Source organism: Cardiocondyla obscurior, linkage group LG20 (assembly GCF_019399895.1).
Source record: "Cardiocondyla obscurior isolate alpha-2009 linkage group LG20, Cobs3.1, whole genome shotgun sequence".
NCBI lineage: Eukaryota > Metazoa > Arthropoda > Insecta > Hymenoptera > Formicidae > Cardiocondyla > Cardiocondyla obscurior.
This window is the reverse complement of record NC_091883.1, coordinates 4676833-4703817: the sequence shown is the minus strand read 5'-3', so window position 1 is coordinate 4703817 and position 26985 is coordinate 4676833. Positions and strand designations below refer to the sequence as shown.

The window sequence follows — 26985 nt, the reverse complement described above, 5'->3', positions numbered from 1 at the left end:
CCACCGCGATATACCGGAATAACGTGATTGGAAAGTTAGGTAAACGCGACGGCAAGTGTCGATAACTGTCCCCGACGCGGGCTTCAATTTTATATGTAACGAAAGTAATTGCCGGTAAAATACGAACTCCTTCTTCTCTTTATCTCTCTTTCGCGCGATCGACCCCTTCGGCGTGGAGCGCACTTATCGCCGACTCCACTTGGCGCTGTGTCGCCCACTTACATACATGCCACACCAGCGAGCGGGATTGAACACGATAATGCGATTGACCGTGTGACAAACGATGCGCGGTCGGGCTATCGCGATCGAATCGTCAGGAAAGGGAGGAAGGAGGGAGGACCGATCCTCCACCCCGCGCGTGAAAAGGGCACGTCGGTAAGGAACGACATGGTTCCGAACGACGCCACATACTTCTCGTTATATCCGGGCGTTTTTCCACGCCTCGGGGAAATCGATGGCCGTCCGAGGACTTCTCATCTCTCGCTTCACCGCCCTCCCGCCCCTCGCGACGACGGTATGCGTACTCGGAGATCTGCCGTTAATTCGCTCCATTTGAAATCGAATCGAAAGCTATTCCGCAGATAGATTACCTTCGTATGCAGCCCGTACGCTTGAAAGAATGTTGAATAGAGGGGAATAGAATCGTTAGAGCGAACACATCGCGCTTTGTCCCGCTCGGCACAGGAATGAAGCGCGATCATGTTGCATCCCGGGAATTTTGGTTACTGTGCTCGCTACAGAGGAGAAATGCCCGTTACATTGAGATCGCGAAATCCTTTTTTTTCCTTTAAGAATCGACGTACGGTCCATTAGGGGTCGCGGATCGGAGGGAATAAGTGAAAGGCGGAATCTGCGTGGGTGCAATAATCGTTCTTTGAACGGCGAGAAGTTTCGTTTTATATTATATAAAAGTATCGAGGGAACGAAGCGTTCCCGGCGAAATTGGATACAGTTTCCTTTTTTTTATTTTATTTTATTTTATATATTTTTTTTTTTGTTTCGTAACTTCTCAATTTCTGATTAAACGTCTCGACAATCAGTTACACGCTACATTTCCTGAGTGTGAAAATAATGTAGAGAGAAAATTTACTACTCATATATTTATGTACGACGCCTGTTTTTATCGTTCGTCTAACCTATGCGATTAACACATCGCGACGTCCGCGTATCGACGATTGATCGCCTTTGTTAGAAGTCCCTTTACATATCCGCGTTTTCGAAAGACACACAGAGTCGTGTAAAAAAATCATCAAAAGAAAGTCGGACAACATATACGTCGAGCGTGCGATTTTGCGAAAAGTAACCTGACCACTGTGAAAAAGACTAGCACGCCGGTGCACTTATTGAATAAGCTGATCGATGATTTTGCTACATTCCGAATTTTTAATCAATCGTATTACCCACCCAAAAAATATTACTTATCATCAAACAGCATCATAAAAAATATACATAAAAACACATTAGAATAATTTATCGATACTTTGAGTTCAAATTAATTAATCATTCAAATGAAATTTATTTTAAAAATAATTGTTCAGCTTTTAAATTATTTTATTTACAACATATGTATAACTTATTAAAAAAAAAAACATACTTAATATAAAATACATACAATATATTTATTTCATGAACGACTTTATCAAAACTATTAACGATCATTATACAAAGCCGATCGATAAATTAGGTACTTCAAAATTAATTACAATTAAAAAATACGTCGCGATCAAGTGCAAACGCATTTGTAAATGAGATGACTTACCTGGTGGACAATTACACTCGGAGATATCGCGTTTGGGCCTGAAGAGCCAGGTGCTGACGTACTCCATGTCGTCGTGCAGCTTCTGCTTCATCTGTTGAAGTTGATCCTGCACTTCCGTCTTGAACCTCTGCATATCCTCCGCGACATCCCGCGACGCCGGCGACGACGTGGAATCCTTAAGACGCTCCATCTGCCGCAACTGTTCCTGGATCTGGGTCTTGAATTTCCGAATATCCTCGGCGAGCAATTGGACGTCCCTTACCGACGAAGTCGCGTTTTTGAGACGTTCCACCAGCCGCAGATGCTCTTGTACCTGAGCCTCGAGTTTTCTCACGTCCTCCGCCAGCGGCTGAACGTCCCTCAGGTGTTCCACCAGCCGCAGCTGTTCCTTCATCTGCGTCTTGAGAATCCGTACGTCCTCGACCAGCTGGACGTCCCGCGCCGACGGCGACGACGTCGTACCTTCGACGCGCGAACAGCGCGCCTCGAGGCTCGCGATCCTGGACTCGAGAGCGAGCTCGCGATAAAGAAGCACGCCGGACACGGCCAAGCTCGCCACGCAGAGAACGCACATCGCCCAGTTGAGGCCGGCGACCTTCGCGTCGCGGCACTTCCGCGGTCGCGACGTGGCCACCAGGCAGCCCGGCGACGATCCCGCCGACCAGGAGTCGGCCGAGTCGGTATTCATCGCTGTCGCGTGTCGGTTACGCGCACACACACACGCACGCACGCACTCGCGGCTACACGGACTCGGATTGCGAGCGCTATGTCGAGCGTCCCTAAACGGCACAGCGCGTCATAACCCGCGCGACGCACGTCGATACGGCGGACCTGATACCGTCGAGGACACGGCGGGCGACAAGAACGACCGTTACAGACGTCGCGGCGTCATCGTCCATCTGGAGTCCATCCTCGCCGCACGCAGGCTCTCGGCCCCGGTAGCGTAACTAATTTCGACCTCACCACTCCGCGATTCCGACGACGAGACCGCGCGTCGGCCTGAACGTGGCCGCGCGTACCCTCGTCCACGCTAACGTTCAAGTTGTCAGCGCGTCGTGGCCGAGACTTCGCGCTGCCCGCGGCGGCGGCGGCGGCGGCCCGCGCACTTTTCGTTTTCACCTTCTTTCGCGACTTTGGCGTTGCCTTTCGACTAATTCGACGTCTCCAACAGCGTAACGGGACGACCGAGTGGACGAGGGTACTAACCGTCCGCCGGCGACGGCAAATTTCGTGGCGGTCGTCGCCGCCGCGCGAGATTTCGGCAGCGACGAAAAGGCGAAGGGGAGACGGGAGAAAAGAGAAAGGTTCGAGGGCCAGCGATACGAAACGCCCGCTTTACCGCGTTTCTCGGACCTGGGATAGCACGTCCGGCCGTTACGAGGGAGAAAAAGCACGGGGAAGCGCGCGTACGAAGTGAACACTATAACAATCGCGGTACGACTGGATGTGGAGGGGCGATGCTGCCACTCGCAAGCCGTGGAGGCGCAGAGGCTTCGTTCGACTCGGCCGCCTTCGGTTCCCCTCGGCTCGCGACGGAACGCGCAACCAACTTCGCTCGCAAATGCTTGCCGACCGACCTTTCCGTTCGCGTACGTAGGATGTGTCTAACAGCCCGACCTACGAAACGGTCGCTTCCATTTGCACCGATCCTCGCCCGGTCCGTTCCCGCGGAGTTCGCCGCCTCCGGTCGCCCGGAACCCCGTCCCGTCGAGAGAGGAGAGAGCCTCTTTCACTCCTCTCCTCCTACCATCGTCCATTATCCACTCGGATTACACGCCGGAGGATCCCGCTTTCGTACGCCGCGTAAACGACTCAGAGCATCGGAGATTGTTTTTTATCCTACGCCCGCCCAGTTTCTACGAACGTGACGCGCGGAGCTTGGCCGCTGGCTATGTTTATTTTGGTTTTTTGTCCGCGCAACTCTCGCCCGACGTAACTCTCGACTGTTTGTCTCTGTACATCTTCGGCCTGGGACTCGTTTTCAACCCCGACGAATTTTATTATTTAGAAAATTTTATTAGATAATATTGCCGTGATATTCGAAAGCTAGAGATTTAATAAGTATAACGCGACTTCACTTCGTAAAGAATTTTCTCCTTTAGAAATGCACTTTGTCGTAATAATCAAGTTGCAACGCAGAAAATATATGAGTTTTATTTTACGCGCAAAGATGTTTCCGAGGAAGAGATTGTTTTGCATAATATTCGTTATTAAAATCATTAGCGTTTCTGTTGTAATGAACGTTTAATATTATCTAGGAAAACATTTCAAAATATAGCCGCGAGGTTTTGAAATGCTAATACACGCAAGATTCTTCTCGCCGGTTTTGATTCAGAAAATCAATATGAAACACCATATATTCCCGCAAAATATTTTTCCAGACGGAAAATATTCTAATATTCTAATCTGATATATTTTGTCACGAATATTCCTACATATTGAATTTTTCTTTTTTTTCACAAAATTAGAATCGCAGATCCCAAAAAAAAATTGCGGGCACGCGTATCGATATTAAAATCAATGTTTGTTTCGATAGGCAATTGCCGAGCGCAAAGCTGGCCGAACGAAAATCTTTTTCGCGCGTTTTTTAAATGTAAAATTCAGAACAGACGGCCGAGTCCGTGTATCTGATTCGGTAACACAGAACTGCCGCCGATTCATCCTCTTCCGTTGCGCGTGTTATCTCGATATGGAACGGCGCGATAAATTAGAAATGCACGCGACCGCTTATAGTCTTCGTATAGTCCCGACTTCGATCGCGCAAATTCTAAATAAGGAACAGGGTCTCGAGCGACGCTTTACCCGCGACGCTCTATCGAATCACAGCGTTTACTTTCTTACGCAAGATCCCCTGAAAGGCGAGATAAACTAGCCAGCACGGAAAAAAGAGTGCTCCACGCATTCATTCGACTCGCTGGCAACGTAACTGCCGCTACAAACCTTCCTTTCGACGCCGCGGCTCTCTGGAACTTCGGCGAAATGCTAATTGAAACGGTTTTATCGCTATTCAGCGGCGTGCTTTTAAGTGTTCCACGTATTCTTCGTACAAAATGACACCTGCCGGCGTTCCCTCGTTGCGCTTATAATTCTCGCGTACTCGAAGGCGTTATCCTTATCGCCGAAGAATAATATTAAGCTTCCATTGCGCGCGAGCGACGTCGTCTCGAAAATGATATTTGTTTTGACAGTGGGATGGTCGCGAACAAACGTCTGTAGCCGGATGGTCCGTTCGCGAGCTCGGTTTCGTATTATTGTAATATCCTCGACTCCCTCGTCGCGCAGCTGACGCTTCTTCAACGCTCCGACACTCTCGCATCTCATTTCGACGTTTCGTTTCGACCGCGTTGCTAGATAAAACCAGAAACCCCCTGGAGTATCGAAAAATTCTCTCTTCGCGGCGAATTTCCAGCTCGCGTCGCGACGCCTGTCGCTGCCGGACAATCGGCACGTCGTACCTCGCAGGACAGGTAATATTCTCCCGGCTCTCGTCTCTTAGTAACTATTAATTAGAGACGGTTCCGAGGGTGGTAGCGCGACGCCCCGGGCTAAGACCATGTGAATTCGCATCCGCCGGTTTCCTCGCGCGTTCGGGTCCGTCGCCCTCGTGAGCTCCTCGCGTATGCAGCAGCTTAATTCGTTTAATTCGAAACTGCGAGGGTATTCCGCGCCGAGTCCTCGCGGCGTCTTCCCCGAGAGCCCGAGGCGGTCGTTTAATTCAAGTGCATAAATCGACGGTATAACGAAGCTGTTATGCGGCCGCGCGAGAGCCTTACACGAGCCAAGTCCTTGACACGCGCATAAAATATTTTACACCTTCCCGACTTGCAGTTTGTTCGCCGCTACGTAATGTGGGACGCGCGTAGTCCCCGTAATTAGATAACGCGGTTACTTCACCGCGCGCGACTACGCGTCGAGCTGCCCGAACGGCGAGCGTATGCGCGCGTCCGTAGAATCCGGACTACATTAAGTATCTCGAAATCCCGCCCGGCCATACAAGATTACCCGTCGGCTATTTGTGCTGTCCTAAGGTTGCGCCACTACCGCTGGCAGCAATTACCAGACACCCTGTATTAGGGAACATTGATCGGCGGAATCGATCGTGTCCCCGGCGTTGTGTACATACACGCGCGGCGGATATGTGCAACGAGAACGACCCCTCAGCCTCTACCACCCAATCGGGCTGGCTAGGCAGAGGAAGTGATTATAGACTACATCCTGGAGCGCTCGCCCTGTGCACGCTCGCTAAATCGAATCGAATGCCGGGCCGGGACGGCCGGCGTGTGCGAGGAAAACGTCGCGAGAAGCGAATCGATATATACGGTGCGAGCCCTGCTGTTTCAACGAATGTCCGCGGTAATCATTATCGACGAGAGTCAGTCAGCGTCGACGCCGGCGAATCGCCACTTGGACTTGGAGAGCGCAACCGGCCGCTTCCGCTTATTAATTAAATGCACTCGGGCCTAAATCGCGGGGATAAAATTAATTAAAGCACCGGTGAATCCGGGGGCGAAAACTATACGCGCGAGCGGTGGAGCGATAAAACGGGAAATCTCAATATACACGTTTCCAAGAGAGTTTGAATTTGAGAAGATAATACAGTAAAGAACGCAAGAGGGAAATGAGACGAGATATACGGATAACGGATACCGCCCATTGTTCGGGGAACTTATTACACCTTGAAAACATTTAATTACGCGAACGAAGGAGAGATAATTCGGTAATGGAAGTTTGTTGAAAGCTACAAGACTGCGCCGCTGTAAATATCGAATAAAAAAGAACAAATATATTATAGCGTTAAAAAAATAATAGATATATATCTAACGCGTTCAATTAATCTTGCTAATTAACTCGCGCCCGTCGAGATAAGTCCTTGTCAGAACGAGCGTCCACGGTCGCAACGTCGAGGAGAAAGCGTCGGGCGCCGAAGGAAAATGCCGCGGCACGTTTTCGACGCACTGCACGCGCCGCATTCCAATCTCCTATCGTCGTCTCGTCCCGAATTCACTCGGGGACCCCTCCCCGCGCCCGGACGACCCGTTTCTCATTTTCCCAGACATTCGGATACGATCCCGGTGCCGTCGCATCGCGACGAGGACATTCCTCTTTGGGCGAGGTCGATATATTTCTCGTGCCGTCGCCGCCGCCGCGGCACTTGCTTACATATACTTAATGCCCGCAGCGTGCTTCTTTTATCTCGCGTACGCGGACCGACAGCGAGTCTTAAGTACGAACAAATTGCTCGAGAGGAGTCGTCCTCTTACCGCTCGCCGCACTAATCTCTGGATTTCCGAAACGTCTCGTACACGACTCTCCGACAGGAAACAGCCAGCGAACATGGAATTCCTCGGCCCTCTTCCATTAATTCCCATCTCTTACTTCTCTGCTCTTGGCTTCTGCCTTCTTATCTCTTGCTCTTGCTTCTCGCTACTCTTATATGTAATTTTTTTTTTCTCTTTCTCTCTCTTTTGCTCTCCCATTCTCTCGCTTAGTATCTAAAATCCGCGCTAGACCACACAGCGGAGTTGCATCGCGTCCGTGTGATGGAAATTGCATCTCTGGGCACTTAGACGTATAAGAGTAAATAAATGCAGAAATTGTACAGACGTAGACGATCCGCGTTTATTTCACGCGCCCCGCTGTTCGACGTGTGCTCAAATCGCTTCGAGGCCGTGCTCGACGGATTGCGCGCTCTAATAAACGGCATTATGAATCGTAATGGGTCCACGACGCACCCTCGCGTAACGTGTGAAGATTGGGCGAAATGAAGAGTGAAAAACATCGTCGGGCGGTGCAATAAAAACATCGTTGAGCGTTGCTGTGTGCTTTTCGTAGGGTGGCCAGCGTGCGCCGCGCGATTAAAAAATCATCGCGGCCGATGCCCTCTTCACGGCACGCTGGTCATCGCGTTGGGGGCGCGGTGCGTGTTGCGTGTAACGCATTATGTCGCGCGCGCGTTGCTTTCGCCGCCAGGAAGCAGGCGCAGCCGGTGACGACCGACGGAAGCGCGGGGGAGGATGCTCAACGACGGAAGGGATGATCGAGAGGGACGAGGTGACGGGCGACAGGGGAGAGCCGGTTATATACCAACGGACACGTTCGTCGCGCTGAAGCAGCCTCTCGTTTCGGGGAGGAAAGGGGGAAGCGAATTCCGAATCTAGCCCCCGCGAGTGCGTCTGCACGTGCCGAGGGTGACGCGAGGGTGGTGGCCCGCGGAAAACGGGGAACGAGCCCGAGTCAATGCGCAGTTTGTATTCCGCTCAGCAGAAAAGACTCGTTCGTTACGCGAGCCGACGCACTCGCCGAAACTCCGCTCTTCGTCGCCGATGCCAGCGTCATCGTCGTCGTCCTCATCCCCGCTAGCTTGATATTCATGACGACGCCGGGCACGGAGAAATACGAACTGCGAGCGCGATGTATTAATTTCCCGTTAGATTCGCGACGATTCTTGACCCGGCGCGCGGCGTTTTGCATAAATTTCCCTCAGCATCTTTTTCATCGAGATGAGATCGCGAAGTTCTCGTTACCTTTTATTGCTCTCGCTGGCAGCGCGGAGATTTCTCTTTATTACCTTCACATTTATTCACCCCGTTAGCTTGGTTAGCGACCGCGTCTTCGCTGCTTTCACCGAGGCGGCAGAAATATGCGTCAAACGGACGAAATAATTTTCCAAGTTTATAAACCCCCCGATCGCGAGCCGAAACAAATATTCCCTTCGGAAATCAATGAAAAACACAGATCGCGTCGCGTGTTTGCGGCGTTATCGGAATTTTCCCTTCGTTATTTAACACGGTCGTTTGGTTGTCATTTTACAACGTTGGGCGCGTTAAATGCCGGGCACGCGCTCTTCACGATTGGCTGCATCGGGAGTTCGCTTTTTTTCCCTCCCTCTTCACCCTTTTTTTTTTTACCATTGTTTTTTTATTCGCGTCTCGGCAAACGGGTCGTAGAACGGTGAATAAAATACATAGCGCGCGGCGTGCGGTATCCCGCGACCGAAGACGAGGTGGCACAAAGACGAGGAAACGGGATTTCGATCGCTTCATTTGATTTTACGACGACGCCAACGACGCCGGTCTCCACGTCGACGTCGTGGACGGACACACGATCGCGAATCTGACGACGCCGGTATACCAATAAGTGCCCGCGAGTAGATGCAATTTCGCGTTTGATAGCCGAGTTTCCGCGAGTCAGCACATACCTGGCAGTCTTTTTCGATGCGACGTCGGATCGAAAAGTGATAAGATGATGAGAGAATAAATTAGAAGCGAGCAGATAAAAATGCATTTTATTTTATTATCAAATAATTCCGCAGCGTAGAGAGGGAGAGAGAAAGAGAGAGAAGCTTTACTAAAAAGATGCGCGCGTTATATATTTTCGCGCTCCAGTTTTAACACATTGCTACGCTGCAACGTTTCACGTCGGCTTCGATAAAGGGACTCATCAATAATTTTTATCCGCGAAAAACGTTTACCTGCGCGAAATGACAACGTTTTCAATTTATTGCTTTGATGCCAATGCAAATGTATAAAAATAAACGCTGAATACAGACGAAAACGGTATAGGCAACCGTAAATCGCGCGGTGCGCGTAACTTTCTGCGGGGTATATAAAAATAATGCCGCGTATTACGAGGTTTCGTAGACGCGTGGAGAGATCTCTTCTTTAGTTTATAAAAGGGATCTCCTCTTTAGTTTTTTCTTTAACGGAGGAGAAATTAAAACGAGGAAGGATGGAGAGAAGAGGCGGAAGGAAGATGCTCTCGGCGGCGCGGCGCGAACAGCGATTGTTTATTTTCGTGCGAACGATAGGCGGCGGGCGATGCGGCTAATGTTAGGGTGACAAGACAAGTGGGTACTTCCCTCTCCGTATGACCGGTCGCGGATGAAGAGGCGCAACGAGGGGTCTCGTCACCGTTATTGGCCGGACAAGGAACGTGTGCGCGCGGCGGCGACTTGGTGCTTCCGAGCCCGGATCGGACGAGAGGAAAAGAGGGAGGGAGAGGCCAGACGCTTCCCGGATAAAGGCCCAGAGGGACGAGGATAAGCGAATAGCCCCCTCGGAATACCAATGGCGTACTCGCCGGAATCGAGTTTTCGAGAAAAACGGCTTTAAAGTTGAATGCGGCGGAACGAGGCGAGGAGTATCCCTCTCGACGGAAACTCCCGCACCCTCAGGGCGCACCGAGTCCCGATTTCCTCGCAGACGGCGGCACGCCGTGAAAGTAAAAGAAAAAACGTAATACACCGAATCTCCCTTCCCCGTCATTGACAGCCCTACATTATTCCTTACGGTACTCTACGAAATATATTTGTGTCGTAAAACAAGCGGATTTGAATTTCTGAAAGCGTTATCCGCGCAGTTGGCGACTATCTTCCGAGAGACGCCTTCGTTTCCATTCTTCCTTTCTCCGATCGCGCCGGGTGTAAAGTACCATCGACGCTGACGCAATTACAACAAAAAGAATAAACGACGTAACGTGACGCGCGCGCCATTGTCATTCTCTGCTATTTCAACCAAGTCGTATTCTCGCTACTTCTTCTTTTCTCCGTCCGTTCGTCGAGGAGCAATCTTAGAAACAGCTGACGGCGGTTACGAAATTAAGGAGATTACCATCGGCGCGTCTAGAATACTTCTCTCCGCCGTTCCTCGGATTCGTTCCGACGCGCTCGTTTCTTTTCCAGACGTCGACCGAGTCGTTAAAGTGATCGGTCGTCACATTGATGGATGTTGCTCGACATTAGATATTCGAGATGCCCCGCGGGTATTTCGTGGCAACTAAGATCGCGCGCGGTTTCCTTCCGCGAGAGCGTGCGCGCTTTATTATCAGAACTTACTGTTACGGGTCAGAAAACGGATACCGCGAAGCAATTTAAGATAATTAGGTGCTTCTCTCTTACCCCTTCTCGAGTTCGCTAAAGTCGTAATTGTCCCGCTCCAGTTGTTACCTCGACAAAGGTGTCCCAGATAACGTAATTCACGTTTAGATTATTCGCGGAACTCGGGATTGAATTTTCTTCGGCGAGACAGTCGCGCGGGAGATTATTTTATTATTATTTCTGACAGCTGAATGTACCGACGTGCACGTTTTTAATAACTCTACGCTCGCCGTTGACAAGCTTATCTTTTTTTTTTCCCCCCCGAGACTACGTTCTTCGCGCAATGCCTCTCGCTTAAAATCGCCTCAAGATTAAGATTTTATTTATCCCGCAATTCGCGCGCCGCCAAGTCTCCATTTCGGCCGTAATTTCCAAACGCTGACAGCTCGAGGACTATTCGTTTCTCAACTGTCGAACACCCGCCATTCTTTTTACCGCGAGTTCCATTATCCACCGCTCGGAAATTTGCGCGATTGGTCTAAGGGGCATCCCGTACAATGCGAGCTTTCTATCGCCCTCCGTCCAGAATTTATCGCGTCGAGAACGTCTCGAGCGTTTGCGAAAAAGGGGAGGGAGAGAGGCAAGTGAAATAAACAGCCTTTCGAACGGAGAACCCGTCCGCGCGGTTCGACTCGTGGCCAAGTCGGAGTGGCCTGCCGATTTGGGTCAAGCACCCGAGTCCGCTTGACGAAGCCACTCTCGTAAACATCTGGGAGATATCGTCTTCCGAACGATAACGCTACACCCTGATCCCGTCGCGGCGAGAAAAACGCCGGGCTCGCGTCTGGCGTCGGAACAATAATCAAAGCGTCGTTCTCGGCATTCGCTACGATAATAATCGAGATATCACCGGTTTACGGCCATTCCGTAACTCGACGACGGATGTGCCTGATGACGAAACTGTTATCGGACGATTTTTGTCACGCGGCTTTTTGTCCTTCCGAGAAGGATCGCGCTCCCGGCGCCACGGGCTTTATTTTATATTCATACGCGCCCTACGATAGCTTTTGCACGGTAATAAGAAAAGCACTCCGTACGTGGAATTGAAATCCTTATCCGAGACGGACGACTCGCGGCCGTCAAATACGGGGTATCAACGCATAAAAAATAATTAATGTCCCTCGATCAATTATTTCGCGGTAAAAGTTAACGAATGCTCGCCGGAGCTCGATTAGGAAATGAAATATGCAACCGATTGTCGGGGCGTATTATTGTATTATCGATTTATACGGAAATAATATAATTACACGGCTGCGCCGCAACTGCACGCTATAATTCCATGTCTCTCGCTTGTAATTTCTAAAAGACAATTTAACATGCCGTAAGCTGTGAAGCTTCCTCGAACTGCTGCGACATGTTCGCGGGGAAAGGTTTAAATATAAACGTGAGAGCTTCACGGAAGTTTCTTGAAAATGACGCGGACTTCGTGCGAGGAACAATTTCCCAAGTTTAGAAGCGTGTCGGAACCAAAGGCGTATGTTGCATAGACATGCACATCTCGCGAGAGGATATATAACAAAATGCTCTTACACCCTGTTATATCTTGATAGGAGGGGAAAACTCGTTTAAAAACTGTTTCGCGCATAGAAGCCGGAAGGTCGAGAAGCTGATATAAAATATAAATTATGCGTATATTGAAATTTTGAATTTATATTAATAAAATTTAATATTTTATACGATATAAAAAAAGAAAAAAGGAAAAAGAAGAAAAGAAAAAAAGAAAGGGAGCGAAATCGGATTTACGACGGCGCGAGAATCGTATATAACGGACGCTACAATTTTCTCGCGCGGAAGTGAACGGAGATAGAAAATAGAAAAATGTCGAGTCGCCGCCTCTGGTACGTCGTCGCAGAAGGGGTGAAAAGTTGTGCAGCTTTTTCGTATTACGCGGCGTGCATAGTTTGTCGCGTCTCGCGTCAAGAATAGAAACTCGCGTGTTCGAGCTAGGCTCTATCTGGACGTTGCGTTGCTGCATAACGCCGCCGCCTTTCGTTGCGCGTTATCGCGAGCGCGGGATCTGTGTTTCCCGTTGACGAGCGCGACCAGCCGTTATTCCGCCTGTTAGTCACCACCGCCTATGTGCCACCTACTCGACGACGGGGTTAAATCGCCCCACGGGCAGGGACTCTCTCTACGCGCCCGTCGACGCGGTCACGACATCGAATTTTAGGCCAGGCAGATGAAAACTTTGGATAAAAACTTAATGACCGGCTGTCGACGAGTTATCGGGCTTGTTAAAAGTAAGACCGAGATACATAATTAGTGACAACGCATAAATTAACGAACGACAAGAGGTCCTAATGATCGGTGAATAAGTTGCAGCTGAATGCAACTGTAAAGATTTTTATAAAGGATTATTTGCTTAAAACACGGCGATTGCGACAAAGAAGCGCGGAGGGATATTTTTTTTTTCTTTCTTTCTTTCTGCATCCGATGCGAAATAATTTACGAGCCGCGGTACTTTAAACACTGTGACATAAGGAATTCACGTTCTCTGCATTGCTGTCACATGCCTGACGTTTACTAGAAAGAATGACTTAAAAACATTCTGCGGGAGAAAATACCGAAAGCGTATACGTATCGTTTGAACGTCATATTTCACGGGGATTTGGATGGCGCATTTTCGTAGCCGCGCGTACATCCGTTTACGTCGCTTTTCAAGACCCCGGCCACGAGACACGTGTAGTTACAAAAGTACCGCCGGTATGCGATTAATATTCCGCAGCAAAATGTCGCGCGATGGTGAAATTGCGATAAATAGGTCAATTTAACGTAAATTACAATCCGAGCGATCCGTTACCGATTCATCCATTACCGCAATTTATCACGCCAATTATTGATGCACGATTATTAACGCCAGAATTAACAATGTAACATATTGGTTCTCAATCTCGGTCTTGTTACTCTCCCGTTATAATTATATCGCGCTTACGTTAAAAAAAATAATGTATTCATAAAATATCCTTACATTTCTAATGAATAAAAATAATTATATCTCTCTAGCTCTTTCTCTTCCTCATTTATTTTATCCCATCCTTATGTATTTATTACGCGTTACAGAGCGCGCGTCATTTACTTTTCCTTTATCTACGTTAAAGGGGGAAAAAAAAAAGAAAGGACTGATTCACCGTAATAATTTTCAGCAATAAACCACGAACTTTCGAAAGTAATTGTAATTAATAATTTCCGCGTGGAGAACATTTACAAAAAAAATACTTGGCGCCAGTTACGCATAATTACGTGTAACAATTGAATGATCTACGGCGTTTTGCCGGTTCACTTACCTTTGCAGCTTTCGGTTAGGTTAGGGTAGCTTATTTTCGTCCGTCTGTCCGTCCTTCCTTCCTTCCTTCCTTCCTTCCCTCCTTCCCTCCTTCTTTCCGTGGCAGTACTCCGAACGTGGCAGTATCCTGACGTTTTGTAACACTCAAAATCACTCGACACTATATCACATTGCTCTGCTTTTTTTTTAATCACTGTCACTTATTAACACTCACTCGAGAGACGAACGACCGAAAAGAGTAACGGTGGGTTATCGCGGCGATTTTCAACGATTAAAATTACGAAGCGCGACGAGCGATTATTCGTTGTTTTAATTTACACTCTCGATGTTCCTGGCGTTGTTTGATTCCATCGGGTCTTCGCTCCAGTCGTCCTCGATCCCGGCAGAAGAAGCTGGCTGCGGTGTTAAGCGAGGTCCAAGTCATCTTCCGATTCTTCGGTCCTTCGATCCTCGTCGACAGAACGAACAGCTGAGTCCTTACTCCGCGCAGCGAACGAGACGGGCCGTGTGCAAAATGTTCTCCGCGCACTTTGTCTATCTCACGTTCTTCCAAATTCACTTCCTCGGGACGAGATGAGAGTCACGGCTGCGACGAAGACAGACAGGCGAAGTGACGATCTCTCACTCTGACGGTGGCGGTTACCGGAACCTGCCGAAGAAAATAGTAATGGGAGGTCGGAAATGGCCGAGTAATCCGCGGAGTAATTCACGTCGGACGCGCTGCGCTGCGCTCGGGACGTAACTTTGTCGTTCCGATGCATTTTTTCGAGGCCCGAAACAGAGCACAGAACGACGAGTGGGATCGCTCAGGCGTACAAAATATGATCGCTCGTTCCCGAGTCGACGATGTCGACACTTATTCGGATGCGGGACTTTCCTACTCGCGGTCGAAATTACGCGAAATTGCGGAGCGATTACCGACGCGTCTTCACGCCCGTGTCTCCGCAACCAGACTGAAGTGACCGTTAGAGATTTCGGCCCTTGGAGGAAAAGAGAGGACACGCGTAAGAAAGTGAGACAGCCGATAGAGTCGATCGTCATTTGCGCGCTGTCCTTGTCGCGCAAATAGAAAACGGAGTCCGCACGGTGTTCTCGCAATGAATTTATGAGTTCGCCGAGCTCGAGGCGTCTTCCTACAAAACAGAGGAACGTCCTGCTCGACGCTCGAGTATATTTTTTCGCGATTCCGAGACCTAGCCGTCATTTTCGTTCGTTCGTTCGATGTTCGCGTTCACTAAGTGCACCTGTACGCGAGTCTGTACTTTAATACAACATCGATGTCTAAATTTTCATATCACAAAAGCATCATCGTATTATTTTCTACACGCGGTACATATTATGTTATTTCACTTGGCTAAAGTTCGTGAAAAACGTTACGACTGTTTTCACTTCTCTTTACGAGCGTTTCTCCCAGAGAATTATTTTTAGCGCGCTGCCACGCCGAAACTTCTCGTCGACCCTGATCGAACTCCGGCGAAACTCGCAAAGATAGAATTTATTACATATAATGCATTAACGATTGAACCAACTTTTCTGAGCGTAAAATCCCGCGGTGTAAATCTCGCTGGCGGACGGCTCTCCCGATTATTCTAACCGCGAGGATCGCCATAGTACCTTTTTTACGTAAAAAGCGCGTTACGTCGCAGTCGTGTAACGTGATGGCGAATATCAAAACGTGACGGAACGAGCGTTGTCGATTTACTGCCGGACGAGAGAAACAGAGAGAGAGGGAGGGACTGGTTATCGCTCGTACAGTATCCGTGCGTTATCGATTCCGGTGCGAATTGGGTACCATATGGCGGCGCTTTGAAGACGACTTTATATCGGCACGTCGTCGTCCGTACGGTATGTTGCACGTACGTATGTACGTTGCGCACGATGCATCGCCTTTCCACGTCGCCGCAGTGCCATTAGCCGGGAATTGCCGTGGCGATCGTTCGCCGTTGCACATCGGACGGCCGCGCGACGCTTTAAGTGGGTGGCACAGACGGCTCCGGCCCGAGTACTTTGTGCGAGAGCAAGGCGGAATTGGTTTAAGCCCCATTACACGTGGACACATGTACGCGAGGCCGCGAGAGCATCGTGTACGACGGCGTCGACGTATCGGGAGAATCGAGAGGACCTCTTCCTCCCGCCGAGATATTTCGTTACGACTCGCCGTTAACGACTCTCGTATCTTAAACCGCGTCGCGAAATATCGGTGTAGCGGCAGATTAACGTCGCGGTTTGAATATATACAATCGAGACCCGTGGTATTTCATCAAACCTATCGCCGTAGCGGTTATCGCACGCGATGCGTTTTAAATGCCGACAAACGTCGCCTCGGCAAGAGGGCTCCGGTTCCTCCTTCATCGCGTGAACGCATCTCCGCGAAATTGCGAAAGCGATATTAAAAATTTATACCCCCCCATTTTTATACACGATCCGCTTAATGGTTGCAAACGTGAGCTCCTTTAATTACAATTTTATTTCGTATATCTTTTATAATTACACGCTTCCTCGCGTTATGTATTATATGTTTTCTCCGCTCCCGAGAGATTCTTCCGAGTGGAGCGATAAATCTATCCTTTTTTTGGACCCTCTTTCCTCTCGGATACTTGACCACAGAATGACCGTGGAGAACGGAGGCGGAAGCGTGAGTTTAAAAGATCCCGACACGGAGGTCTCGGATACTCGACATGTAATGCTCGACAATAATGCGATTGTTCCAAGTGGCTTTAATGCGCGCTTCGCGTGACGCTGCGAAACGACTCTCGAACGTGAAAGTGTACGGTTGGATTCTCAATATTATATCGCAGTGCTAAATGGCATTGCCGTTCAACCGGGCCCTCGGTAAACTCGTAATTCACGGACGATAATCGATGGAAATAAACGCAATACGGTGTAACGGGTTACGCCGACATATATTTTATAACTCAGCCCGTACTCTCGTGTTGTCTATTGTTATGCAGATCGGACTTTAGCGAGAATGTATGTTACGTCGTTGAGGCACACAGCAACATATGCAAATAGGATTTAGCGCGGTCTCTCCGAGTTTATAAGACAGTCTCTCCTCTACGCCGTAGTACATATGACTCCGAAATGATAATTCCCAGCTCGGCAACTTTCGCTGCAGCCGTTGAGCACGACTGTCGTCTCGTCTCCTGCCCTCATTTCTTTCCCCGTGCCTCCTCTTATTAATATTTGTTACGTTACTTTAAATGAATCTCGATAGAACCAATTCATGAATATCATAAAATATTTATATATTTTTTAAAATCCTTTTTTTTTTATCTAGAAAATTATGTTCTAAAATTTTATAACGCAAGAAAGATACGTTTTAATCGATTGGCCTTTCCAAGTAAATGGAAGACATCGCTCGTACGAAACGACCGCATTCGTTTTGCGATAGTTACACCGCACATTGTCGAATAACGATCAATGAGACCTATGGTTACACGTACGGGATCACGTACGCGTTGTCGCGGGCACGTGACGACGACGTTTACCGATCGCATCGAGTTACAAGTCCCCGAGGTAATAGCTCGTACGTTATCCAACACCTCGCGCTCGGTTCTCCCCCGTAGTCACGGAATTTCTCCTTCGTCGGTGGTGCGACAGTCTCGCCTTTTGTCGATTTAGCTCGCGGCGATTATTGCGAAACTCGACACGCACGATTAGCTCAAAAATATCCGTCGCGACGCAGCACGGAGGGCCAGAAATTCTTTATTTTTTCGAAGCCTGCGCGGCACCCACGTTCTGTTTTTTGTATCTCGGGATTATTCCGAAGCTACGAACGCGTACAAATAAAAAGAAAAATAATAATAATAATAATAATAAATAAATAAATGCGCGGATTTTATTTGGTCATTTAATGTTTCTTTAACGGCACGAAGCTCGTTGATTTCGCTTAACTTGGAAGTATCCGGGAAAAGGTCGAAATGTTGACTACCGGACGCATCGGTGGTTGCAATAACTTAAATTGCAGCAGATTACTTTAGATTGCGACGGGGAATAACAGAACGCGGACTAACGGAATACGAAAATACAGGCGGATTGTAGTATATTCATAGAGCGGATTTTCCGCGACACTTTGGTGTGGCATCCGCGCTATAAACGCGGTAACAAGATCATCAACCAGATCCCAGAAATGACGTGCGAAGCTGAAGTTTCTCCACCTCGGAATACACGGAACATCTCACTCCCGGCGAGAACGCATTATCTCAGTTTTAACGAGTCTGTCGTGTAAATGCGAAGCGCTATGGAAGATATAGTTTGCAAAATTGCGAGACGGCTTGGTGGCAGTCTACATCGTAGAGCCGGCCGCATCTTCGGTATCTCGCGCGCGAGTTAATAAGTTTCAGTTTGTTTTACTATACGCACGCCGTAGCGAGAGTTGGTGGTAGTTAAATTAGAGCTGCGAGATATAGATTACGTTGCCAAATTATAATTAGTATTATAACAAACACACGGTATAAATTGAAGTTAATTATTAACTATCGGCGGCACGTGGAGGCGCCGGGTAACGACACGAAATTTAATTCGCGCACCCCTAAATTTTATTGCAATTAACGGACCGCGATTCGCGCGCGGGATGGTAACAAACTCACGGAACTCTCATTACTATGTTTACAACGCGCACGATGATGCATCTATAACAGAGAAGTTGGAAGTTTAATTCTAATAGAGCGTGCCCGGCCATCGTATTAACGTAGCGAATTTTTTCTTTTTTTTCTTTTTTTTTTTTTTTTTTTTGCTTTTCCTCCTCGCGATTGTGAATATTCACGCGGTGTTCACGTGAATATTCAGCGTTCGAGCCAGGCAGCGCTGTAAAAACGCGGAAATGTAAACGCGCCGCTATAAACGTGGATTACGAGCCGCGATGCCGCGCGTTTCTCTCTCCCGAAAAGAATGAGAGTACGCACGAGCATGTGAATTCGACCGCGCGACCCACTTCTCGCGAAATATCGTCTTTGCATTCGCGGACGGGAAGTCGGGGATCTTTTCCGCGATCGATTGCCGCTGGACACCGGACATGCCGATACCGAAGGTATACGATTACAGCGATTTACGGCCCGCGGTCGGGGCGCGGTGGGATTTATCGCGATTTATCGGGGACACCTGCAAAATGGCCTGCGGCACTCTCTCCGCCGCGCGCGGCCGATTAATGGAAAGAGTGAAAATTTGCGTTGCACGCAAAACCGCGTAAAGCGGCTCGCGCGCGAGCCTGCCGCTCGATCCCGCATCTCTCTGTTCTCGCGGACCAGCAAATGTGCCGTTCAATATTGACGACGATAAAATATTGCGACCCATCGGTTTATCGGGAGTATCTCAGATCCTCTCAATCGTCAGCCGCGTATTTGCCGAGCGTCTTCCGTCCCTTTTTTTCAATATTTGCGTTTCCGCAACTTGTACATCCGCCCGTGCGTGCAACGCGCCGTTAATTCTCTTTCTCCCCCGCGAAACCCTTTCGCGACATTAACGCAGGGTATATATTTTCATTCCCAACAATGGGCGAGCTATTTGAAGGATAAATAGATCGGGGAAAAATATCCGCGCAAACGGCGAACGTCGGGAGAAAAAAAATATCTCGAACGGATCGTCGGGCCATTCGCGCCGTGTGGACGCGCATAATGCACAAACAGCGGACAGATTTAGACGGTTCCGTCCGCGATATCTATCGAGGCTATTGAGAATTCAATTTCCACTCGAGTCTCGAATCCGCGGTAGCATTAATCCTCGTAATAGGGTGCCATTTTTCATAACGCGGATTAGCGGGGGATGGAGGATGCTTTATGTTCACTTTACACTCATCGCTTTAAATTCGTGGATTACGATGTCTTTTATTCGCGCAAATGGATCTGAATATTTAAATAAGTTTTTATATTTCGATAATACTGGCATGGGAGAAGTATTTAAAAAAAGAAATAGAAAGCTAAGTTCGTGATTTTCTCGTTTTTCTAAAAAAAAAAAAATAAATAAAATAAAATTGTTACAATTGTAAAAACATTATTGCGATCTGCAAAAGTTTCACGAATGGGAAAGTGGGAATTTTTAATTAATTTTATGAATATCTGTGCGCGTAAGAAAAAAATATAGTTATTTTTATACGTAAAGAACGTTTCAACGAAATCGACACCGAGTCGGCCGTGGCTTTATAGTGTGCTTTAAACTTGGTACAAATTACTCTTTTACGAGCACATTTCCCTCATGTGCATCTCGCACGACCGCCGTAGATTTTGTCCGTTTTATTGCGGCTTGAAGGAACTATCAAGCAGCGGACTAGCAACGTTAATTACTACTTTCTTTATTAAAGTGGAGATTAAAAGCGCGCGGGGCACGGCGTCAAAAGGATTAATAAACAATTTCCTCAAATTTTTAAGCGCGCGCACACGTAACGAGAACACGCGAAAAAGGAAGATTCAGAAATTTAAAATGTCTTGTCGGCTCCTTTAATCCGCCCGGTAAAATCCCGAAGTGCGACCTCGCGAACGGAAATTACGCGCGGAGCATCCTTTTTGTTGCCGTGCGCGAACGCTGGTTGTCGCCCGGGATAAAGGGAAATTCGTTGAACCGAGAGCGAACTATTTTCTAGCGAGGAGACTGGAGGAAAGAGTTCAATGCCCGCGGTGGCGAATGAAAAGCGGGACGAAAGTCGGCGAATCGTTCCCGGGACGCGATTAAATTGTATTGCGATTGCATTGTCGCCCGGCTCGCCTCTCGCCAGAAATTCATCCCTCGCGGACAATCGGCCGTGCTATTAAAAAGTTAACGGCGATTACGTCGATCTTGCGGGGTCGCGAACGGGGCGAAACCGTCGCCGTCACGGCGCATTAGCATAATCGAATCGCGACCGCCGCGATTGTCCATTGTGAGACGACAATCTCTTTTCTCCGGGCCCGTCGCGCCGTCTAATCCGCGATATCGGACGAAGTGCCGTCTTATTACGCGAGAGAGACGGCACTTGCCGGAAGACAGAGTTTATTGTACCTCTCAATGGGATAATAATTATTAAATCCGGGCACATAATTGATAGAGCCTGGGCCGGCCCGGCGCAAATGCGAACGTATACACCGCGTGCTACGCTTTAAAGCCTGGGCCCGAAACTAAAGACCGTAATTATCCGTGTAAAATCCGATTGGCGCAAAACTGTTGAGTTAAGCGTGTGTGTGCCGGGGAGAAAAGTTTTCGACCGGGTAATCTGTCGGATGGTAATTCGCCCATTCGTAAGCGCATTTGAGCGGCAACGTGATTAGAGCCTCGGAAATTTATTCGTCCGGCACGATTTCGTTTACTCGTTTAGCGCGGGTCCTGCCTCCCCCGCGTGCTAAAGCGCGCTACGAGAATGAGAAACGAAGACGTGGATGGCCCGCGTTTCCCCGTGGAAAGTATAACGGGCGCTTTAAATTCGCGCGCATCCCTCCGCCTCTCGCCGGCGGATACCGGGGAAAAAGTTGCGATTCCCGGCACGTTTTGGCCGTCCAGAGCCGGTCCCCCCCTCGTCCTACCCTGCTCTCTCCTCGGAGAGTTCACGTTCAGGTTGTAAAGTCCTAATGACGGGAGCCAACCGGCTCTCCCAAGTGGAAGTGGAATGAGAAGAGGAACGAGGGAGCGCCGACTCGTCGAGGAATCGGTGCGGGACGTGGGTCAAACGATGAACCTCCACATAATTTTTTACGTGAATCCAGTCGCTCGTAGAGATCGCGCTTTCGTGTACCGCGAGGCACTCTCCTCCGCGTCGCTCGATGTGTAATATCCGTGTAATTTCTCCCAGCTCAATTTTCATTGCCATTTGCGCGCGGAAATGAGTCTCGCGGCTAGTCACACGTGACGATTGACACGGCCCGGTGCCGCTGATGATGCCTCTCGCGCGCCGACTCCCTAATATCGATGGTATCGCTGGAACCGGATGTCCGCGCGAGTCGCATCGCTGTACCGCGCGTACACAAAAAGAGATAAAAGCGGGAGATATTATTTGCAATAGTACCCCTCCGAAAAAAGCAATCTCGTTTCGTCCAGTTATCCTTTCCCTTCTCGCGTTTACGTTACACAAATATTTGCACGATGACGAATTGCGTGGAGTACTTCGACGTACTCGATCCTATTTTATTTTAATGACGCGTTCTTTAATCAATCCAATCCAATATTGATTTTTTATTTTTGTACGAATTACTTTTCAAAGAGGTCTTTACCCAAATGGAAATTTATTTAGTTATTCTGATTTTGCAGCTAGTGACCGCGCAGAAAGGAAAGAAAAAAAAAAGAAAAAAGAAAGAAGAAAGTATTTGTTAGATAATAGTTAGGCTGAATTTTTACTCAGTTACATATCGTTTTTCTATACAATTATCAGTCGACCGTGCAGTTTATAAAAATTTTTAATCAAAGTTTAGGTTCCTGAAACGATTTGTGTCTTTGCGAATGCAAAGAGGTACGCGCATATTTAAAGTAGAAAGATTATACAATTTTTCTCCGACGGTTTTGCGGAGGAAAGGATCTCTTTCCTCACGGTTGAAATGTTAAGATATTAACATTTGAGCTTCCAGAGAAATATGCTTTTTCAACTCTCTTGCCGTTCCGCGTAGTGCCTTTTTCCCTGCTTGAGCGTATTAGTCTTTTCTGCGTTACGAGCGCGAGATACTAATTTTATATTCTCAATGAAGAAGCGTGTACTAAGGGACGGAGAATTACACTTAAGCGTTACACCGAGGCGTCGTCACTTCGTCGAAACGAGTCAAAGGATAAGACGCGAACAAGCGTTTGATAATTAGACGCTACCCGACTGCGAAGTAATTAAGTGGCGATTAAGCCGACGACTGTCAATTAATAGTACGAGACGACACCGAGAGAACGCGAGCGGATTCCGGGGGGCCAAGGGAAAAGCAGAGGGACGAGAAAGGGGAGAGGTCTCGTTCCCGGCGTGCGCAATCCGAGCGGAAGATCTCGTTACGTTGGTTTTGTCCGTTTTTGCAGCGGTGGAACAGGCTAGCACGAGGCCTCGCGGAACGGAACGGGCGCAAATTTCCTCGCGAGAACACGAAGCCTCCGTCCTTCCTCCCTTTCATCGGCAACTGCATAGTGTAACTGGCCGACCCCGCGGCTTTTGCACAATGCAACGCCGCCGCCGCGTGGAATGACAATACACGTCGCTCTTTCGGTTTAATTAAAGGCATAGTTCGCCAAATGTTGCCGTCGGCCACCCCAGCGCAGCTCGACCGCCCTTCTGTACCACCGGCTCCCGTTCCCATCTCGAAGCAGCGTATATACCGAGCGAGAAACGTATGCGTTGCTTAATGGAGCGGCGCGTCCGCGCTCTATAATGGTACGACACTTTGCACTCGCGCTAGTACGGCATGTTAAATAGCATTATCGTCGGGTCCAGAAGTCGAATACAGCCCGGGGACCCGACTGCGAGAGTGAATCGGCGATGGAAGTTATAAAATCGTCCGTCCCTTAGGAAGTAACCGGGTTTGAGAATAATGACGATACTTTCCGGCTTACTAAGAGAGTTACCGCGCGGCATGGAAATAATTAACAGGGAAGCAAGCGGAAGGGAATCTAATGTTACAACGGTGACATAATAACGAAAAGGATTCCATCTCTTTCGCTCGAGAGCCGGACGTTTTAAGAGAGGTGGAGAACGACTAGGTTGGCCTCTCGTTGCGATAAATTGATCGAAGCGGTGAAAAATTCGGTTGCACGCGCTTTCTATTAATGCACCGCGACTTTTGAGCCCGAAAGTTTTCAGCCCCTGAATTACGTTCTCGTTCAAGCATTGTTAATACGGCTATTATTATGCGAATGCGGCGTGACCGCCGTTGGATCTGAACAATTCCACCTAGCCACGCCTTAGGTGAAAATTATACCAAGTCCCCGTGGCGCAACGCCGACGAGTCTGGCGCGGCTGTTATATGAGAAGCTATTACAAGTGCACAAGTTGCCTGCCCCGGAAGTAAAATGAAGACCATGATTTAGCCGGAGAGCATTTCTCGGATCCTTTCACGAGATTCTCGCGGCGCGCGAAACACTAAGCGGTCGTCTAATTCGAAAACGAGCGGTCCGCGCGAGCGTCCTCGTACGCGCCGGAGATCTTTACGCTCGCCAGATGCCAGGGGATTATCTAATTACGAATTTAGCGAGGTATCCGCGCGCGGACAGCCGTCTAATTTCCACGGCCGTAAAGTAGTCGGTCTCGAATGGTTCTTGTTCCGCGTATATACGGCTCTTAAATGCAGCCGTAAACAATTGCGCTAGACGCGAGCTGTATATAAAATGAGTAATCCGCGCGTCGCTTCGTGACGAGAAATGACTCGGTCAGACTTTACCATTTTCCTTTTCACAAGTCCGCGCGATTCGATCTCCCCTGCAAGTGCATTTACATCTGAAAGAAGAAGGCGGAACCGGGCCAGCGAACCGGTAGATTACCGCGATGCCGTTTCACGCCCGTGTATCCATAAAGAAGCCACCTCTAATACGTATTACTGCGAAACCCTTTGACGCGACACCGTAGAAAAGATATCGAGCGACACTACAATCGAGCACTCGAATTTTGATGAAAGATTTCAAGACGTTAGAAGGCCTGAAACGTTAAGACTCGCTATCGGTGCAAGAAGCGAAGGAGTGAAATGACATTTTGCGACGTCACTCTTTTTGACGTTGCGCGTTTTACTATTTTATTGGATACAGGTTTGTAGATAGAACGCAAATCTGAGCGAATAAATTCCCCGTTAAGATTGCATTTCAAATAAAAAAAATGTGTGCAACGTGCCAGAACGTATCTGAGAAATCCTTCAATATTTTAATGCGCCAGAAGTAGACTGTATTTTATGTAACCTCGCGTGCTCTCGATAGTACTCGTCTCTCGCCGAATCGTAACACAATAGGAGTTATCGGGCGTCGCGAAAAAGACGTTTTCCCAGGTCGGGTGAAATAAAAGCGCAAGGAACTCCGACGGGAGCGGAGGAAGGCGTCGCGAAAAGTGCGGCCGATCGTTCTTATGCAAAACGCGAGTCGGGCGACGAATTTGCGGCTCGCCATCTGCGGTTCCGCTCTCCCGGTACATTTTCCCGTCCGGCGGAAGTCAGCCTGGCGTTTCTCATTCGACGACATCGGCTTTCGCCCACTTTCTTTTGAGCGCGGCGCTCTTCTTCCCGGCGTTCGAGTCAAAGGCAGTCAGTATCGGGGCGAATTTTCGAAGCCACGTATAAAGCCGAGGATGGAGCTTTACGACCGGCGAAAAGAGAGACCGGGGAGAAGAGACAGGGGGTGGAGAGGAAGTGACGGAAGACTGAGAGAGGAAACGAGGAAGAGAGCCGACGCGCGGATCCACTTGGCTCTATTCAAAAGGGGGGAGATTCACCGCCACCATCGCAGCCTCCGCCGCCGCGTCTGTGGGATACGATGATGAAGTTATTCCGTCCTCCCTCCCTCAGGAAATGACGTCACATCTCGATGTAATAAACACGAATATAAGTGGTTCCTGCGGCCGGTGCCGACGGTAACGCGGGCCGACTTGATCGAATCGCGGCGGAACAGGAAACCCGAGGTGAACGGTAACAAGGCGGCACCTTGCCGAATAAATAAGCGCCGACGTCCGTCGTCTTCGAGAGTCCCTTCGCCGGCACGGCGTTGTTATAAATCTTGATGTAACTCACCGCGTCGCGCGCGTCGAGACAGATAAATTCGCGCCCGTCGCAAATTCCACGGGAATCTACCGTTAACTCCGCGACAGATCCCAAAAGAGAGCCGCGAAATATTCGTAAAGCTACAGTCGCAGCTTTTACCTAACTGTATTTCTCGTGGTATTTCTTCGTTCGCAAATTTTCTTTTTTTATTAACGAGCGAATAGTTTTTTAGAAGAGATATCAAATTACTATATTTAAACGATATTAGAGGAGACCATGCAAGCGCTATTTTTTAAGGGACTTAATTATAAACTACGAAAAAAAATGTATGCGACTTACCCATCTGCATAAATTTCAGCGGAGTTGTAGATATATGAAGTTTCTGTAACATAAAATGGAAAACATTAATGTAGACATGCCTGTATTTTAATTAATAAAATTAATAAAAAAAAAGTTTATTTAATAGAGTTTTTATTTCAATCAATTCATGCTCACCTAAAAGTTGCTCCGCCGATGCAGGATACCTTTCCTAGGCTCTCCTCCTCCTCTCAGCACTCCAACCGGGATGTTAGTCTTGTGCTCCTCCGACGAGTCTTCCTCTGGACTTTCATCTGAAACAAAAAAATTATATTTTATTAGCAAAAATCTAATCTCCGACTTGACAGTCGACGTTTAGGATTTATTAAAAACAACAATCATTAACGAAATATCAATTTTCTTTCATAATTACAGCTTTGATATTGATTACATATATTTAATTAGTGAAATGTAGATGTAACAGTTCGCGGCATTAAATTTCATTGCGCGTCTATGACGGGAAAGAACAAGCGCCGTCTTGAAAGGCACGAAATACTGCAAGAAGGGAACAAAGTGCCGGTATGCGCTTCTCCCTCAGGGCGACTTTTTCGTCGGCGCTAAACCACCCCGAAGAAGAAACGAAGGCGCGGACCATCGTTTACTGTATCCGCGGACTAATTTTCCGTCTCGCTCCACGTTTCGCGAACACGTAGCTCGGGGGATGATTCCAGTTACGCTGGCGGAGTGGCGGTCGGGCGGCGCACGTGAGAACGACCGGAAGAAGGAGCGGCAAACCTCGAGTGCCGTTCCTCACAAAGGAGCGAAGAAGGAGAGCGCAACAATTATAAACACGGTAGCAATTACCAAGGGCTCGGGGTGCGTGCGCTCTCCTTCTCGCTCACCCTTTCGCTTTCTCTCTCTTTCTTGGCGAACCACGACTCGGTTGTCGTGACCGCAACCGCGGAAGAAGCCGACGGTGCTCTTCACCGCTGCCAGCGGGCTCCGAAACACCTACCCTCTCGCTGGCACCTCTGACGAGCGGAGTACTTTTCACCCTCCTCGCAATTGAGCCGGCGTGCACGAGTGTATCCGTGCTAAAACCGAGTGGCTTCTCGGTCGCATCACGTGTGGAATCTCAAGAGTTTATTTCCACCATCTCGCGAACGTTTCT

At 48.6% G+C, this 26985-nt stretch overlaps 1 protein-coding gene and 1 long non-coding RNA gene across 10 annotated transcripts in view; both read right to left on the bottom strand.

Annotated features, from left to right (window-relative positions):
- LOC139110424 (collagen alpha chain CG42342) overlaps positions 1 to 3194 on the bottom strand; it is a 126546-nt gene extending 123352 nt beyond the window's left edge. For 5 of the 9 annotated variants that reach the window (XM_070670218.1, XM_070670221.1, XM_070670222.1 and 2 more), the window contains exon 1: positions 1760 to 3188. In XM_070670218.1, the coding sequence (XP_070526319.1) occupies positions 1760 to 2447 (688 nt within the window). In that variant the 5' untranslated portion in view covers positions 2448 to 3188. Of the gene's footprint in view, positions 1 to 1759 lie in introns of all 9 variants that reach the window. The other 4 variants (XM_070670224.1, XM_070670227.1, XM_070670223.1 and 1 more) reach the window with 4 other exon arrangements.
- Positions 3195 to 14021: 10827 nt separating this feature from the next.
- Positions 14022 to 26985, bottom strand: part of LOC139110427 (uncharacterized) — a 32313-nt gene continuing 19349 nt past the window's right edge. The window contains exons 4-6 of the long non-coding RNA XR_011546999.1: positions 26013 to 26128; positions 25857 to 25899; positions 14022 to 14566 (exon numbers count right to left, since the gene is read on the bottom strand). This is a non-coding gene — a long non-coding RNA (uncharacterized lncRNA). The remainder of the gene's footprint in view (positions 14567 to 25856; positions 25900 to 26012; positions 26129 to 26985) is intronic.